An 18,289-nucleotide genomic window follows, 5' to 3' on the forward strand; every position below is an offset into this window, starting at 1 on the left:
CATTGATACGAAGCATTTTGATAAATTTGGAAAAAATCTTGTTTTAAATAAGGTTGTCCAAGTGCCAAAAGTTTAACAAAAAGGAACTTCAAAAATATGAAAAGATGTTTGTGTCCTTTTAGATTTCATACAGCCAAAATAAGACAATGTGGTGATTTTGGCATCTTAGAAATGAAAGAAGGATATCTCTCAGAACTGTAACCCACTGTGGCATGTGCAGGCAGCCTCAGTGTTCAAGCCATGTCTGTGGAGCACAGAGGATGAATTTTTGCTGTGATTCCTTCCCCGGCTCTTCCTGCTCATTAGAGATGTGGTTATCCTCAGAGCAGCTAGCAGACTGGGGTTTTTTTTGTGATCTCATTGATTCACTTGTTAAAGATATAGAAATTAACTAAGGTTGATTAAAGCCCCAGTGGGGTTTGAGGGCACAGAGTGCTCCCAGCTGAAGAGCAGGCTTGTAAATGTATCTTTGAATTTCATTTGTGGAGTTGCTTGGCTTTTTCTGGGGATGTGTGCCAGGTCACGGGGAGATGGCAAAATGTTCATGTTCTGTGACAATTGGTGTTGCAGGAGAAACTCTCTTGCCTGTGTTGTATTTTCACTGTCTGCTGCCTAGGGACCTCTAGGCAAAGGCTGAGTGGAGCTGACTAGTTTAAATTTCCCCCCCCCCCCCCCCCCCCCCCCCCTCCTTGTGACAGGTATGGACATTTTTCCGGCATTAACCGTAAGGTTCAGTTGACCTACCTGCCCCATGGACATCCAAAAGCTGCAAGTGAAGATGAAGGTAAAGAAACCTGATATTGCTGCCAGGACCTTCAAGCCTGCTGTTGAAGAGTGTGTGCTCTCTCTTGTCCAGGCCTCTGGACATGCAAGCGGAATTAGTGACCCATATCTTACCTTTGCTGACATCACATGAAGGGTTGGAGTGATGCGTAATGTGTGCCAATATACCCCGAGTACAGGGGGTGTATTAGCACAGGGCTTGTGCTTCCAATTTCAGGAATGCCAGCCTATGCCTTCAGAAAGTAGTGACTCTTTGATTTCGTACTTGCTGGTTTGGTTCTTGGGGATTTTGGGTCAGGCTTGTGTTGAGAAGGCTCTGCAAGGTGCTGATGACAACCTCTTCTTCCTCCCTTCCTCTCCCCCTGTGAGCTCAGCTTTGAGATCTGATGTAGTGAGTACCTGTTTGTCTCCTAGAAGCTCGACGAGAGTCTTCCCCGTCCCTTCTGCTGGTGCTGAAGTGGGGCGGAGAGCTGACACCAGCAGGGAGGGTCCAGGCAGAAGAGCTGGGCCGAGCCTTTCGCTGTATGTACCCTGGTGGCCAAGGTAAGCTTTGTCCCCATGTCCCCGTCCCTGTGCCAGGCTGCCGAGCCCTGAGCTGACCACCAGTCGCCCGTGGGTTGTCTGCAGCCTGTGTGACTCAGTCATCGCTGGGTTTGTTCTTTTGAGTTGACCTGGTAAAGATAGATAATTGGAGTGGGTTTTGCACCCAAAGATCCCTGAGCTGGCTAGATATGTCTGCTAAGTGGTTAAACTTTAGTATGTCTTAGAGCACAATAGCATTCTTTCAACTAATGTGCCAGTGTTCAGTAAAAGGAAGCCATTCTAATAAAATAGATTCTCATGCAGCAAATACGATTCAAAATTTATATATGATTAACAAGGAATTTAGGTCAGATGTAGAGAACAGAGGAAATCTATCTCTGAACACAGATAATTCTGCCTTGAGACAGGAGAATAGAAAAGTAACATCTTCATATTTCCTCTGTCATAATTTTCTAACTCTGAAAAGCATTTAGTGTACACACAGATCAACCAGAGCCCGAAGGGGGAAAAAAAAGGTGGCTGAGATTGCCCTTTTTCGTCCGAGTAGAGTCACAAGTAATGTGCTGCTACTGTATTGATTGTGATGAGACCAGTATTGGATACTGCTAATCTTTGACTTGTATGTTTAATTAATTCAATGTAATTAATTTCAAATTAATTAAGCTAATTTAAATTGAATTGGAGAGGATTTCCTTCTGGAATAAGGAAGAGTTACCCTCAGTGAAAGAGGATTGGGTCAGGGAATACTTAAGCAAACTGGACATACATAAATCCATGAGCCCTGACAGTGTGCACCCATGAGTGCTGAGGGAGCTGGCAGATGTCACTGTGAGGCCACTCTACATTGTCTTTGAAAGATTTTGGGGCCTGGGGGAGAGGAAAAATTACTCCTAGCTTCAGAAATGATAAACAGGAGGACCCAGGGAATGTCAGGCTGGTCAACCTCACCACAATCCTTAGGGAGGTGACAGTAAGGCTTTCAGCACTGTCTCTGGTAACATCCTCAGGGCCGATGAAGTACTGGCTGCGTGAGCAGGCAGCAAGGTGGTGGGAAAGCTGGCTGGGCTCAGGGGGTGTGATCAGTGGCACAAAGTCTAGTTAGAGGCCAGGAACTATTGATGTAGCCCAAGGGTGAAAATTGGGTCCCGTCCTCTTTAATATCTTCATTAATGATCTGCGTGATGGGGCAGAGTGTACCCTCAGCACGTTTGCAGATGACACAAATCTGGGAGGGGTGGCTGACACACCAGAGGGTCACGCTGCCATCCTGAGGGACTGGACAGACTGGAGAAATGGGCTGGCAGGACCCTCGTGATGTGCAATGAGGGGAATTGCAAAGTCCTGCCTCTAGTGAGGAACAGCCCCCTGCACTGGTGTGTACTGGTGCTAACCAGCTGGAAAGCAGCTTTGTGGAAGAGGACCTGGGGGTCCTGGTGGACACCAAGCTGACCACGAGCCATCAGTGTGGCCTTGCCACAAAGAAGGCAAGCGGTGTCCTGTTCTGCATTAGGGGTGTTGCCAGCAGGTTGAGGGAGGTGAGCTGTGAGGTCAGATGCTTGTGATCTCAAGAGCATATTTTCATCAGGCCTGAGGATAGACTTTCCAAAAGATGAGAAAGTTAGGTGCACATGGTGTTGCTTACTGCAAGATGTCAACAAGTAGAGGAGACTGTCAGTGTACAGAGACTAAAGGAGGAGGAGCAGCAGTGGACAAAGGATCTTCATGACAAGGCCTGTGTTGCTGTTCTTGAAGATGGGGATGGTGAGTTAGAGATCCAGCAGGAAGTCCCCAGCCTGAAGCTTGGAGCTGAGAGGATCAGCCATGACTTGGACAAGAGATTGGGGAAACCAGAAGACAGTGTGCAGGAGAGGCAATTTCAGTGGAAATACAGTAGTAGATTGCAGCATAATGAGTCAAAACAAGAGAGAAGAGAGCTGTCTGCAGAGCTCTGCAGCTGCCACAGGCTGGGCTGAGCCCTGAGGTACAGTCTGTGCCAGTTCTGGTCTGCCTGCACCATATCTGCTGAGCTCAGTGGCTGCCCTCTTGCTCATGGTAGAGCTTGGTCTGAGCATGTACAAGGTGACTTCAGTCCTTCTGAATCGTGGCTTTGGAGACTTCTGCTTCATGTGATCATTTGTGGAGAGGGAGAGATCTTATTTTGCAGTGAGGTGCTGTGTTCTGGGGTAGCAGTTGGCACACGGCTGCTTTGTCGAGATACACAGCTGACTTTGGGTCTGGTGTCTGTCCTTGTCTAGCTGGGTGTTCCTCTGAGTTGTGAGCTTTTAGCTGGGAGCAGTTTTCCTATCTTCTTGTACAATGTGACTGTGTACTGTGCAAAATCATCATGGGATTCCAGGCAGCAGCAAATTAGTCAGCACTGCACTGCCTTTGGAGGGTCAGTCTCAAGAGCTGCATGAGTTGCTTTCTCCCATTACTGATCTGACTCCTGTGGTTGACTCAGCCATCATAAATAAACCAGCATTTTGTGCTACAAAATAATTGTAGCCCTACAGGCTATGCTTTGGAAGCCAGGTGCCTGCCTGCGGAGTGGCTCTGCCTGCAGTTCTGGTGGCAGCAGTACCGGCTCTTGTGCGGAGAACATGTAGGAGGAGGCAATCCTTCTGTGCATCTTTATTCTGTACAGGGGTATTCAAGCTAGGAGAAAAATTATGGACTGCTCAGAGAGGGCTGCTGCAGAATTTGGGCAGCATCAGACTTGGCTGGTGAATGCTCACTTTTTTACTCAAAATGAACAAGTTGACAAAGTGAACAAGTTAAGTGAAGCCTGAATCAGATTTAGTCATTGGTTATGGTTAGAACTGCCTATTTTGGAGCAGCCTAAGTGCTGGATATGCGCTTAACTCTCTACATAACTTTGTTATGCAGGTGTCAGAATATTAATTTTGAGTTTGTTCTGTGTTCCAGGTGATTATGCTGGTTTCCCTGGATGTGGCTTGCTCAGGCTGCACAGCACCTACCGTCATGATCTCAAAATCTATGCCTCAGATGAGGGACGAGTTCAGATGACAGCAGCAGCTTTTGCAAAGGTCCTTCCTCTGTCTGGGGCATTGTTAGTTCTGCTACATTGGTCTTAAAATATGCCAGTTCTAAAGGAGAACCTCTGGTAATGAGGAAGGAGCTGTCCTAGGAACTTCCCCCTCTCTGTTGGGAGGACGGTGGTACACTGTACTAAGAGCAGGTACTTGGGTTGGTAGTGGAAATCCAGTGTAGCTGCACACGTGTGTTCCCTTCAGTGTCCTGTCCAGGACAGGACTCGGAGCGGACAGCGTGTTATTTATGGACTATTGATGGTGGTTGGTATTAGAGCACATCAAACCTGTCGCTGACTATTAATTGCCTGCAGAGTGAGTGTTTCTTGGATGACTGCCCAGCCAGAGGGGTTATTCCTTGACTGCTGGGTTTAAAAGGGGAACAAAGTGTCTTTGGTGCAGTGTGGAGCGGGGGTTGGGGAGAAGACAGGTTCATCTGCAGTTAAAGCTGGAGCCAAGGGGAATCCTGTGGTGACCTCAGCTGTCCTTCAGAGCCTCTGCTGTATCACCGTTTCCCAGCAGACTGGGTTGGCTGCTCCACAATTGCCTGGATGAGTCTGGGGCTGCTGCAGGCAGAGCTGGCCTCTTGCTTTGAATAGCTCTAGAAGGGTGCCAGAGTCACTAGTGACTCTTGATGGTGTTGCTGTAAAACTGTTCTTAAAGGACAGTGGAGATTTCACCCAAGTTGTCTGAAGGGCAGCCATGAAACTGCCAGAAATGTTTGTTGCTTGTGTTGTGCATAGCTGAAATCTTGTCCTGGGTTGCTTTAGGGTCTGCTGGCCCTGGAAGGAGAGCTGACCCCCATCCTGGTGCAAATGGTGAAAAGTGCCAATATGAACGGTCTCCTAGACAGTGACAGCGATTCCCTCAGCAGCTGCCAACACAGAGTGAAGGCACGACTGCACGAAATCATGCAGAAGGATGCCGAGTTCTGTGAAGAGGATTATGAGAAGGTAAAGCACCTGTGTGGCTTTATTGATTCCTGCATCTGGAAGGAGAATTGCTCCAGTGGTTTGATGTGAAGCCTGCTGGTATGTCAACAGTAGTTTGGTTAGTCTGAGATCAGTTCTGGTCAAAATTACAGAATATAAACAGAATTTAGGAAGGGAACAGGCAGGTTAACAGCCCCTGCCCTTCTCCAAGTGGAAATCCTCAGTGTGGCTCCACTGTCCCTTCAGAGCACCACCTTCTCCCTTTGGATGTCCCAGTGCATTTTATTCTCATGGGTGTGTTAAAATAAGAGTTCTCTTGGTTTACTGCATGCTGCCCAGAGTGATCCCAGTTGCTGTGGACAGGGAGTTATGCCTTGCCAGAGTCTAGATCCATGCGCTGTGCTTGTGTGAACAGATCTTTTGGACACAAACCCTTTTGTGGTCCTGTCAGCGTCTGATAATTGCAGAGTAGAGAGCATGGGCTACATCCCACACAGCAACCAGTAAAAGCACTATAGCTGCTTCTCCAGCAAGTCCCCAAAACACTTGTTTTTTCCCAGACTCTGAGATCTGATTACTGGACTGAAATCTGCTACCATTAAGTTCTTAAGTCAAAGAACTACTTAAAGGTTTTGTGAAGCCCTTCTGCTCAGGCACAGAAGCAAGTGGGACAAGAGTGGATACTGTAGGTGGAGGGAGTTCTGATCTGATAGGAGTAGTTGTTTGCTCCCTCAGAGTTTGGTCCTGAGGAAGTTTTTAAAACATGCCTAACAACTCCTAGGAATGGGCCAGCTTATTAAGCTCATCTGGGAACACAACTTTTGTACCTGATGAGAAAGCAGTACAGCTGCAAAAGGCACACATTTTGTGTTCCCAGTTTGTAAAGATGCTAACTGATTTCTACTGGTATCTTCTCTCAGCTAGCACCTACAGGTAGTGCTTCTCTGCTCAACTCCATGACGTTTATCCAGAACCCAGTAGAGGTCTGTAACCAAGTGTTCACCCTGATAGAGAATCTCACCTCCCAGATACAAAAACGACTGGAAGATCCAAAATCTGCAGGTGAGCGTCAGAACTGGAAAGGGTCTGGAGCAGATTAATTTCTTGTTACATCTTCAGAGCTCCCAAACACTGCTATGGTTTATGTTTGTCTGTAGCAAAGAATTCTAAAGTGAAATTCTGTATGATGTAGAAGGCTCTTATTCCAGTTTCACCTACTGTTTGAGAGCTGTGATGTAGTGGTATGTGCGTCTTGGGTTTAGAGTGAATGTAAGCAGCAGCAGTATACCCTGGAGAGGTAGACCTGATTTTTTATTTTTTTTTTCAAGCATTTGCTGGAGGAGAGCTCAAGACTATAAACAACAAGTTTTTCCGTCATGATTTACTTGTGTCTAAGAACTTTTCTAATAACAGTGCAGAGATTTTAAAAAGGCATCTGTGGGACATTGCACACGATTTATGGCAGACATAAGCCCACAGGCAAGCAGTTTCACTTTTCTCAAGTATTTCAGAAGTAGCTTATTGCTGCAGATTAAAACTGTGCAACAGGTTCAGTGGCTTTTCCAGTCTAGAATTCCTGTGGCTAACATAATCAGAGCCCTTCTGTGCTGGGAGAAGTCAGTCCTAGCTGTCACTTGAAATCTCTGCAGGAGTAGTCAGGATGTGAGCGTGGTTTGGTGTTCTCTGCTGTTCAGACCTGCAGCTGTACCACAGTGAGACTTTAGAACTGATGCTGCAGCGCTGGAGTAAGCTGGAGCGAGATTTCCGCATGAAGAACGGGCGTTACGACATCAGCAAGATCCCCGATATCTATGACTGCATCAAGTATGATGTACAGCACAACTGCACGCTGAAACTGGAAGGCACAGCTGAACTCTTCAAACTCTCCAAAGCGCTGGCAGATGTGATCATACCCCAGGTATAGCCTGTCCTGCCTATGTGACGATGTCTGTGGTGTCAGGTTCTGACCTTTTCTCTGTCTGTTTTCTGACGATTCTCTTGCATATCAGCTCTCAAGGCAGTGCATCACAGGTATTTCTCAGATGTATCTCTTAGTGTTTGTGTAAGGCCAAAACCCTTCATGTCCTAGATGGGGCCGGGCTGGCTTCCTGGACAAAGATTCTGACGGTGTCAGAGTAATGAACGGCTGATGGAGCGGCTTTTGCCAGTCTCTCATCGTGTATTAGAGTGCAGCTTTGAGCTGAGTGTGTGCTAGAGCAACATCCCCTTCTCCACGTACAGGATCGTGCAGGGGAAGGGTGACTTCTGTGTTAAAGCAAAGGCTTGTTCTGGCAAGTTTTGTTATTCTTGTCAAACTAGAACTTGTTCAGTTTGCAGAATTGACTTGCTTCTTACAAAGTTTATGCCCATGAACATGGGAGGGGAAAGGAGGGCCACATGTAACAGATTTCTGTATTCACCACCGTTCTGTCCCACTTCTGGCAGAAGTGCTGCATTTATATGGGTTGAGCTTCTGCCAGCCAGGTCCAATTGCACTTGTGCCCATGCAGAGCAGAAGTGGTCTTCATAACTTTTTCAGAGTGTTCCTGATAAAGTGCAGTTTGTCTGTTTCCAGCATAGTACTTCAAGTTTTATCTTTGCAAATAGCAGTTGTTGCATTAAGGCTCGTGCCAGGTCAGGGTATAAGTTTGTGTGTCATGAGAGGAGGTTCCCTGATGGTACCTGTGCCTCTCAGCGGTTGGAAGAACACTGACAGCGATGTCTAGACAGGCTGGGATTCTTGGAGGAGGCTCTGTCCTCTGTTACCCTCTGCAATGTGTGGGGAAAAAAAAAAGAAAAGAGGTGCTGAGTGACATTTCCTTTTCTGTCCTTGCTTAACTGTGGTGGTGCTTGCGGACAGGACTGTTGAAGTCCAGCCTCCTCTCATGCAAGGATGTGGAAAAGAACTGGGGCTCAAGGGTGTCTATTGTTTTGTTCCTGCAGGAATATGGGATTAATAAGGAGGAGAAACTGGAGATTGCTATTGGCTTTTGTCTTCCTCTCATTAAAAAGATCCAGTTGGACTTACAGAGAACCCATGAAGATGAGTCTGTCAACAAACTACATCCCTTGTAAGGATTGTGCTGCTGCTGGTGGGGAGGGCAGCTCTGGAGCGGCGTGTGGGAGCTGCACCAGAGGAGTGCCCTGGTGTGGGGGGAGGCACTGAGCATATGCTGAAGGACACACCAAGTAGGAGGCGTGTTGGTGCTCCTGGAACTAGAAGGGAAACGGAAAGGCACGTTGAGGTTGCTGAACGGGAGCACGGTGCCACGGAAGTTCAAATCCTGTGTAGCTGGATGGTGGTGCCTTGATCCCTGCCTCTGCCAGGGGCATGTGCTGGTATGATGAGGCCACCTCTGCCCTACCACATGTCTCTTACTAGGATACCATAAATCTTACTGCTTCTGTGCCCAACGCTCTCACTGCTTGTTCTGTTCCTGCTGCTCTTTGACAGTTCCCAGTCTGGGGTTATATTATTCTGTTAAGCGTGCAGAAATGCTGCTGTACAATAGATGGCAATTCATTGGCAGGTTGTGAGTAACGCTGGCTGGTTTTGGTTTAGGTACTCAAGAGGAGTTCTGTCACCGGGTCGCCACGTTCGGACACGGCTCTACTTCACCAGCGAGAGCCATGTGCACTCTCTGCTCAGTATCTTCCGTTATGGGGGGCTCCTGGATGTAAGTGTCCCAGCAGTGCTCACAGAGTAAGCCTCCCTGCTTTCTTTCAGTGGCCCTTTCCCAGGTGGACGGTGTATGTCTGTAGGTTGCCCCTCTAGCCAGCTCCCCCAGTAGTGACATGCACCAGAGGCCTCTGACCAGCTCCATCTCTGCTGTGTTTGCATGCTGCAGCTTCCTGCCTTTCTGGCACGTAGGAGGATTGTTCTTCCTCAGCCCTGACACTGCCTGCCTTGCTTATACAGAGGCACGTTTTTGCCAAGAGCTGTCCTGCTGGTCAGATGAGTAGACCGCTTACCTGTGTGGGAGGATAGCAGTATGAGGCAATGAGAATGAGGGAATTTCTCTCCTCCTGCTTCCTTCAACCCTTTATTTCAAGAGCTTGGCCCTGTTATTTAGTGACTTTCTGTCAATTCTAAATCAAGAAAATCAGTTTTCTTACAGAGGAAGTGACTTGAGGTTGCAAATGCATAAGGGGTATTCTTTACCAGAGGGACAAATGATGCATTTTTAGGAACTAACTCATCCAATCCAACCTTCACTTGCTCTCATAGCATGTTTCCTGAAGGAATTGGCATGCAGACCCTGAGAAAAGCTCTGCTTTAGACTCCTCAAGAGGCTCTCTGATTTATCTTCCCCTTTTTAAACATGGTGTTCTGAAATGCCTTGAGAGTTTGAGGTTGCTCAGCAGGTGTGATTTCTGATGTCTGGAAGCTCAGTGTGTCTGCAGGCAGCGATCATGCAAGTTCCTCTGAATTGCTCACTGAATAAGATGCTACTTTATTCCCTGATTTGAGCGTCAGAGGATGCTGTGTTGCCAGCACAGGGATATTAGGCTGTATCTGGGTTCGTTTGTGCCGGCAGGGCTCATATCATGTCACTTGGTGGTGAGATGCTCCAGGGCAGCGTGGGTGGCCCTTCAGGTACAGCCGTTCCCTGGCAGTGAGGGGTGGGCTGCCCTGCCTGGCCTTGTGGAGCCGGGGGTCCAGCCTGACTCAGGACACTTTTTCATTCAGTACCGTGTAAGAGCAGTGTCACCTGGTCCCTTATTTAGCACAGGTGCATCCCTTGTGCTTTTTCTGAGGTTTCTCTAAACTGCCCCACTCTGTAGGCTACTACTTGAGAATGACTGTGTTTGGGAGCCTTCTGTGGGTTGTGCTTTCCTCGGCTCAGTGTGGCACAAGTGGGGGCTTGCAGCTGGGTTGCTCAGACCTGCCCGTGGGTTGTAGGGGAAGCTGTGGTGTCCCTCTGTGCAGTTGCTCCTTGCCATAATCACCCTGCCCTCACAGCAAGGCCGTCTCTCCTCGTGCAAGTTCAGCAGCTCTCTCAGACCCATTTCTGACTGCTGCAAGGTGTCTGCTGTTGCTTATTCCATGCAACTGTTTGTGTATATATCAGGAAAACAAAGACCAGCAGTGGAAGAGAGCCATGGACTATTTGAGTGCTATCTCAGAGCTGAACTACATGACCCAGATTGTTATCATGCTCTACGAGGACAACAACAAGGTGAGGGATATAGCTGTAGGATAAAATCCTTCCCGCCATGATGCAAGTCACGGTCCCCAGTGATGAGTTCAGCTGGGAAGTTTGTAACCTGAGCTCTCTCAGCTTGTGAATAAAGATGGATGGATCGTTAACACAACTGCTAGTTTTTATTTTTAGGTGGGAGGCAGTGACCCAGTTAATGCTTGCTACATGTAAGCAGAATGCTACCCTGAGCAGTAATACCAAACTTAAGTGATCAGTACTGTCTATGTTAAAGCATTTCCTAAAGCAAAATAATTTTCTGTTTCTTAATATTAATTACAAATGAATGGTAGGGAAAAAGCCCCCCAACCAAACAAATTGTATTTGGCATTTTTTTTCCAAATATTTATAGGAAATATCCAGAAATTGCATATTTGTAAACTTTTTTTAATTTTAAAAATATACTGATATAGTTAGGGGAGTATATCTTCATGAAGTAAAGAGTATAATTTAAAAACTGGCTGGAATGTGGAAGCTGATGGTGATGACCATAAGTAGGTTTGGCACCAAATGCACATGCTGCTCCCAGGTCCTGTGATTCGGGTCTGACTGCAGGAGGTTGTAGTGGGTGAGGGGAGCAGTCCCCGTCCTTCATACACTACAGAGTTAGAATTTTGTGTCACAGAGCTGATGTGGGATTTTAATGGTAGAAGTGAAATATTTCCTAGTGCTGTTTGTCAGAAAAACCCCCAAACCTGAATAGAGTTCTTAGTGGTATAAATCTATTAGTAGGTAGAGGTGGTGAAACTTTTGGTTTTCCATCATTAGTGCCAGATACTGAAAAAGCTCTGGATTCCCTTAAAAAAAAAAAAAAAATTAGAAATGGTTACTTAAATCTTGGAACAACCTGACTAAAGGTCCAGGAGGGAACCAGTCTGTCCCTGCCCCAGTGTGTGCTGGTTTTGCATCAGGAGTGGATTGGAAGGGGATATGTTTTAGGTTTGTGTGCGTGTGTATATATATATATATGCATATACATATATACACACACATATAACCCAATTCTGTTTTGGTCCTCTGGTGGCTGTGGTCACAAAATAACAATTTGAATGCCCCGGCTTTGTGCTGATAAGGGCTGTCCTTTTGGATCAGGCAAACCTAGGGCCGTTACGTTTGTGGTATCTTGTTGCTTCTGCTTTCCTTCCCAAAGGATGCGTTTGGGATGCGTGCTGTGCCGGCATGGTGGGGTGGCCCAGGTTCAGACCATGGCCTGTGCTGACAGCGGGACTGTTTTTTATTTATTTACTTGTTCCCTGTGCCTCATGTTCACAGGACCCGTCTTCCGAAGAGCGTTTTCATGTGGAGCTGCATTTCAGCCCTGGCGTGAAAGGCTGTGAGGAAGACAGAAATGTGCCCACGGGGTTTGGCTTCCGTCCTGCCTCCGCGGAGGTGAGCGTGCTGCCCGCGCAGGAGCTGCCCTGCCCGCTGGGGGAGCACTGGCCCCTTGGCAGCCTTGCGGCTCTGCCGGGCTCTGCTGCCATTGGTCTCCGGCAGCAGATTTTCCTCTGAGCTTTCTTTGGTGCCTGTGGGCTGTGTTCCCTGCTGAGGGCTCTCCGGGGTGGTCTCAGAACACTGGTGTCCTCTGAGCTGAGCCCAGGGCTGGGGCCAGTGCCTGGGTAGCGCTGGCCAAGGCCACGTGCCTGCAGGGGTCAATGTCTCCTTACTGCAGAACGAGGACAAGAAAGCAGACCAGGGCAGCATGGAGGACCTCTCCAAGGAGAAGAGCATCGATGAGCCAGACCGTGCCCAGCAAAGGTCTCCGCAGCCGTCGGAGCCGGTCAGCGTGCAGCGAAGATCACCGCTGATCCGGAACCGGAAGACAGGCTCCATGGAGGTACGATTTGATGGGTGCCCTTGGTTGTTCTAATGGAAGTCATCTGCTTGGTGTTGGTTTCCTGGCATTCCTTTTAACGTGACAGAGTTGGAGTCAGTTCTGGGAAAGGATCTGCAGAAGTTAGAGGGGTTTGTTGTGAGGCAGACCTCACAAACTCCTCCTTGTTGAGGAAGGACAGAGGGAACAAAGGTCAGAGGAACTGATGAGGAAAAGCGAGTAAGGAAATGTTTGAGAAACACAAGAATTATTTGGATTATGTGCTCTTTAGAGCCATCAGTGCAACCAGCTACAAGTTTGCATGCAACTTCTTCACCTAGCTGCGCTGAGATCTTTGCCTTCCCTTGGACTCCAGCCTTTGCCTCTCACAGTTCAGCTCCACATTTCTTGTTCCTGTCTCATCTAAGGTCTCAGGCAAATCAGAGGTCCCTGCTAGCTGGTTGGTTTATTATGGAGTGTTTAAACTATCAAGGTTTAGAACTGTCCCATTCACTGACCTGCTGAAGTAACAACAATTGATTTTACTATTCTTACTTCTCTCCTTCAGGGCTGTTACATGTCATTAGACTAGCGTCACAGTTGGCAGGTAGCTGGCCTCTTCAAAGAGCTCTAGAATTGCCCCTCCTTTTGAGGGATTTCACAGGCATTTTTGGTCTCTGTTTCCTCAACCAGTGAAATCAGAGAGTCAGGGCTTGAGGTATTTGTTAGCTGGCTTCCATCTCCGTGTCACTCACGATGTAATCTTCACATGCAGCACTCGGGGCTGTTTGTAACAGGCACATGCTAAGTTAAAGGGGAGATACATTCCTGCTGCTAAAGAAGGAAGTCTGTGTCCCAGTGATCCCAACAAGAGTCTTGGGAGACAAGGAGTCCCTTCGTACTTTTGAAATCTTCCACAACCCAACACAAACTTGAAATTAAAATTGAGTGTGTACTGTCACAATCTTAACATATGAGTACCTTTATGCTTCTTGAAAATTGTGATTTTAAGGAAGAGATGTACTTTTCTTTATCTTCAACTGATGTATAAAGGCTTTTGAGACCAGTGGGTACCTTAGAGCATGACACTGATCACGCTGTCTGTCTTTGCAGGTGCTGTCTGAATCTTCTTCCAAATCAGGAGGTTATCGCCTCTTCAGCACTTACTCCAGGCAGTCTTCTGAGATGAAGCAGAGTGGCTTAGGTACTGTACTCAGCCTGTAACCAGCCTGCTCACCTCTACCTCTGTATTTCTGTGGGCATCTCTCTGTCTCTCCACATATACATCTGGCTTAAGTTCCTTGTATGTGTCTCTGTGTGTATTATGTCTTCTTTCAGTGTTACTGTTTAGACCACTCTAGAGACTCTCACTGTATTTCCATTTGTGTATGATCTTCTCCTTCAGCTTCTAGCAACAGAAGATGCACTTTTCATCCTTTATAGCATGGGAGCCACAGAGCAGGCTGTGTACTTGCAGGTTGGCCTTCTGGTTCCATGTTGCTATCATTTGTTATACCATTTCTGAACTTAGTGGGAAGAGATGATTTTATGTGAGAACCAGCGCACTTTCTGTTCTGCAGAACAACAGTTTACATGCAAAACTGCTCTTTGTGTAAGACTATTCTATTTCTACCTTTGCTTCATAAAGGACTCTTGTATGGAACAGACTTGTCGTCTGCAATGATGTTTGGCAGCTTTCTAATTGAACTTGGGGTCCCTGGTTAACCATTCTTTGCATGGTAGCCAGCAGAAGAGAGTATTTTGGGCACTTGGTGTTCTCTACCTGTCCTTGAGAGTACCATTCCCTGTCATCCTATCCTAAACTATGTCTTAATAGTTGAGCAAGATCTATTTGTAAACTGAAAAGCTGTCTTTGCTGTCATGAGGCTCAAAGATAGCTGTGAAACCTAGATCTTGCAGATGACTGATAACCACCAGGAAGTGGAAATGCCCAAGTTATGCCCACTTTCTTTTTCTTTAAAACAATTTCTGCATTACAGCATGGCTGTAGACTTGCAGCAGTTCTGACTCATTAGTTCTTTACTCTGTTATGTGGACATCCCACAGCCAAGAGATTTCTGAAAGGCCTGTCACTTTTGAATGAGCTGCTCCTTTGGCAGCTAATCCTTATCAAGCAAAGGGAATTTTCTTCAGAGTGGTTAGGAAGTATCCCTGGATTCTGGCAGCTATGCTCCCAGCCAGTTGAAAAAACTAAGAAGGAATGGCTGATGCGTGTTATTTTCATAAAGACACAATAGCCTTGGCCCTGGTGGGTTTTGTGTGTGCTATTTCGTGTGGTGCACCTATGTACTTCTGCCTTTTGCAGACCACCTGCAAGGTTAAGTAAGCTGTAACAGACTGCTGTGCTTAGGCCCGAAGAAACCTGTGGTTATTCGGTGAATCCATGTGAACCAATATGAGAATTTCCAAGATGGGACTCGCTGCATCTGCTTGGAGATGCTACATGCAAACTGCCTTTACTGTTTGGATGTCTGAGTACCAGAAGGCATGTGCTCAGAAGCAGATATTACAGCCTATTTACTGCAGCCTTTGCCAGGTTTCTGAGGAATGTCTGTTCTGGCCGTAGAGAAGAATACTGCTGTACTGGACCCTGGTATGGCACTACTTTTCCTTGACGACAAAATTTGAAATGTGATCCCGACAGGTTTAATTTCAGGTTCCTGCCTGACTTGCCTTGCTGGGAAACCTGTGCTGGTCACTCTCCCAACGGTGAAGTTCTGCAGAGACAAAACTTTGAGCAGGAGTTGCGAGCAGACCTCTCACTAGGTACTCAGTCCAACTGTCACTCTTCTCTGGGGAGTCTCGCAGCTGCAGGCACAGAAGGGCTGAGCAGGAGAGACCTGTGGTGCAACACCAGCTTGCACAGTCCCTGGTTATGAGGATGTCTGTGTTTTTTAATGAATTTCTCCCAACCTAAGAACTGTTAAGAAGAATAATGCCTCTTTACCTGTTAAAGTCAAGCTCTTCAAGGAATCTTCCTGATTCCTTTCCTGCTTGTTTTGTAGAAATCTAATTTTTTCCCCCTTTGGGATCTGAAATGTGTGCTTTCTGTGAGAAATAATATAAAACTCATAGGACCTTGAACTTTGGCTTTAATACTTGTCTCAGCAGCTGTGCTATGAGGGGGTTCATTCAGATACTACCTGCTGTTTCTGAGCTTTTCTGGAGCTGAGCCTACCTCCTGTTGCCTGACCTTGTCAGCAGCTGGCTATGGTTATCTCTGGGAGAACGTCTGTTCAGGTATAACCTCGTGTGTTCAGGCATGCAGGAATGGGGAGCAGGATACAGCTCCTATAATAACCCTGCTGCCATAATTGTGTCTTTACTGTAATTTAAAAAACGCCTTGAAACGTCTGTTTGCAGAAGGGGCAGGCTGCAGCTTGCTTTGTCTATGCTAAGTGGTGCTTTGGAGTATGCCACATTTTTCTGGGCAGGAGCAAGTGTGTTACCAAGGATTGTCTGCAATAGTGGGTATGCTGCTAGCTCGAGAAACCTAGGGAAGTGTCAGTGCCTTTCTTTGCTTGCAAGAACACTTCAGAATGGGTTAAAATCACTCTTTGCTGTTTGAGCAATAGAGGTAGTGTATTGCCAGGGGGCATGGAGCTTTATGCTGAGCCTCCCATAGGGAAACAGGGGATGTCCATTTTTTTAAACATCTAAAACATTCAATGTGCATCTGAAAATTAAATACACAAAAAATATCCATCACATACAGTAATTTCTAGTACATGTTGCGAGATCTTAAATCCAAATGTCTAGTACACCACTGTGTTCTTTAGGATGCAGGTGTGTGTGTTTGTGTGTGTGTTTGGCTACTGTGGTCTCCCTAGAGCTCACTGTAGACAATTGCTGTTGCCTGTAGAGTTGTCTTTGTAAGTTCTCTTCTGGTTTAAGGGTGTTAACAAAATGCCTCTGTACTGTAGGATGGCAGAAACGCTGGGGTATCCTTAGCATACTGATCAGTAGCATGAGGTTGCTCAAGATAGAAAGTTACAAAAATCTGTTCCATTTTTATCTGCCAGTAATTGAGTCTGGTATTTTTTTTGTTTTTTGTTTGTTTGTTTGTTTTTAAGCCATGGAAGGATGATTAGGAGCATCATCCTGGCTGCTGCTTGACAAAATTTTGTTTGCATTCTGACAGATTCCAATTCATGCTGAGCCAGCACTGAGCTTCAGTTTAAGTCATTAGGAGGAAATTTTCCAAGACTTGTGTATCAGTCACCCTGCAGGCAAGAGTTCTTTGCTGGTTTGTCCAAGGACACATGTATACTGGTCTGTCCTGTGGAAAGCCACCAGCAGTGTCCCGGGGGTGGAACAGCTGCAGCTCAGTGCACACGAGAACACTTTCGGTCACCCCTCACTGTTCTCAGAAGCAGATATTGTCAGCTTAGACTGAGCTTACATGTGAATAGCTCAAAACTCAGAATTCGTGTTTTTGCCAAAGCTCTGGCTAAAAAGGAGCTTTGCAGAGAAAGAGCTGGGGTTCTGAAGAACAATGAGTGGACACAAGGCAGCAGTGTGTTCTCACACTAAGGAGGGCCAACAGCATGCTCTGCTGGATTGGCAGAACTACAAATGAGGGATTTGGTTCTTCCCCTCTATTCCCCTCTGCGAGACTCCCCTGAGGTGCTGCTGTCTTGTCCTGGGCTCCCTGGCACAGGAAGGGTGCAGGTGTAGCGGGTATCAGCCTGTGAAGGGTCAGTGGAGGTGACAGATGAGGGCTGGGGCACATGACCTTGGAGGAGAAGCTGAGAGAGCAGGTCTTGTTCAGATAAGAAACTGTGGGGAGCAGAGACCTTAATGCTGTTCAACCACCTAAACTGGGAAATTACGGAGATGACAGACTGTCCTCTAAGGCACGTGGTGATAGGACAAGAACCAGCAGCATGGGAAATCCCAATTAGCTCGGAGGAACAAGCTTTTCACCATAATATGCCAGATACCGGAACAGGGGTGCAGAGAGGTTGTGGAACCTTCTTTCTTGAAGGTATCCAGAACTTGACTGGACAAGCCGTAGCAAGCTGATCCAAGTTGGTCCTGCTGCGGCATTGGGAAAGAAGCCTCCAGAGCTTCCTCCCAACTTAAAGCATGCTATGATGCTGTATTTTAGAACTGAGAGCTGCTTGCAATATAGACATGATCTTTTTAACAGTAGTAACTGTTCCAGTTAATAGTAATAGACAGTTTGTCAGGTTTTTTGCCTTGGCAGACAAGGAGGAACAAGATCAACCTGCTTGTTTCTGGAAACCTTTTGTGTATGGGAGTAACTTGTTCTTAGCAGTTGGTATTCTCGGTACAGAATGCAGCATCAAGACAGTTTAGCAGAGAATTTATAGCCAAATCAGTGGCTTTGTCTGACCCATAATAAGGTTTTGTCTAACTCACAATTGCTTTCCTCAGTTGAAAGAATCCTGTTTCAAATGCCTGATGTTCCCTAAATATCACAAAAAGTCAAGTCTCTCTACAGATCAGTGTTCCTTGGAGAAGCAAACGGTATTAGGTTGCCCTCCTGTGCATGAGCCCATCCCGCATGCCGTGTCCCTTGCTGTAGGGTGAGCAAAGTTCCATGCTGTGTGTGCATCTGGTGCTTTGCAAGGGCAGTTCGTGGAACCATCGGACCTGCTCTGGATAGCAGGACATGACCAAGTGGATGTGAAATATCATCTGCGCAGCAGCTTGTGAAAGAAAGCTCTCTGGGCCCATGGCTTTCCTCCCTGCTCGACAGAGTGATTCATCTGCATTTGCTGGTCAACAGATCAGGCAATCCTTTCTTCTCAGTGTCCTACAGAAAAAGGAGCTTTCCAAAGAGAAAAGGCAGAAGAGCAGAGAAATGAAGCCCTGTGGTGTGTTCAGTGATCTGACATCCTGCCTTTCCTGACATGAGTATGTAGGTTTGCTGACTGGAGGGTGTCAAGGTGTTTCTCCTAGGCCAGGACAAGAAAGCCAAAC

General features: G+C 46.8%; 1 protein-coding gene across 6 annotated transcripts in view; it reads left to right on the top strand.

Annotated features, from left to right (window-relative positions):
• Window positions 1-18,289, top strand: part of PPIP5K1 (diphosphoinositol pentakisphosphate kinase 1) — a 49,178-nt gene that overhangs the window by 13,239 nt on the left and 17,650 nt on the right. For 5 of the 6 annotated variants that reach the window (XM_074917757.1, XM_074917752.1, XM_074917753.1 and 2 more), the window contains exons 15-26: window positions 699-784; window positions 1,198-1,326; window positions 4,252-4,373; window positions 5,147-5,329; window positions 6,229-6,370; window positions 7,003-7,226; window positions 8,252-8,379; window positions 8,871-8,985; window positions 10,381-10,488; window positions 11,782-11,898; window positions 12,179-12,343; window positions 13,433-13,523. In XM_074917757.1, coding sequence (XP_074773858.1) covers window positions 699-784; window positions 1,198-1,326; window positions 4,252-4,373; window positions 5,147-5,329; window positions 6,229-6,370; window positions 7,003-7,226; window positions 8,252-8,379; window positions 8,871-8,985; window positions 10,381-10,488; window positions 11,782-11,898; window positions 12,179-12,343; window positions 13,433-13,523 — 1,610 coding nt within the window. The remainder of the gene's footprint in view (window positions 1-698; window positions 785-1,197; window positions 1,327-4,251; window positions 4,374-5,146; window positions 5,330-6,228; window positions 6,371-7,002; window positions 7,227-8,251; window positions 8,380-8,870; window positions 8,986-10,380; window positions 10,489-11,781; window positions 11,899-12,178; window positions 12,344-13,432; window positions 13,524-18,289) is intronic. The other variant, XM_074917754.1, reaches the window with a different exon arrangement.

This window comes from Athene noctua, chromosome 13, assembly GCF_965140245.1.
Source record: "Athene noctua chromosome 13, bAthNoc1.hap1.1, whole genome shotgun sequence".
In the NCBI taxonomy this organism is placed as follows: domain Eukaryota; kingdom Metazoa; phylum Chordata; class Aves; order Strigiformes; family Strigidae; genus Athene; species Athene noctua.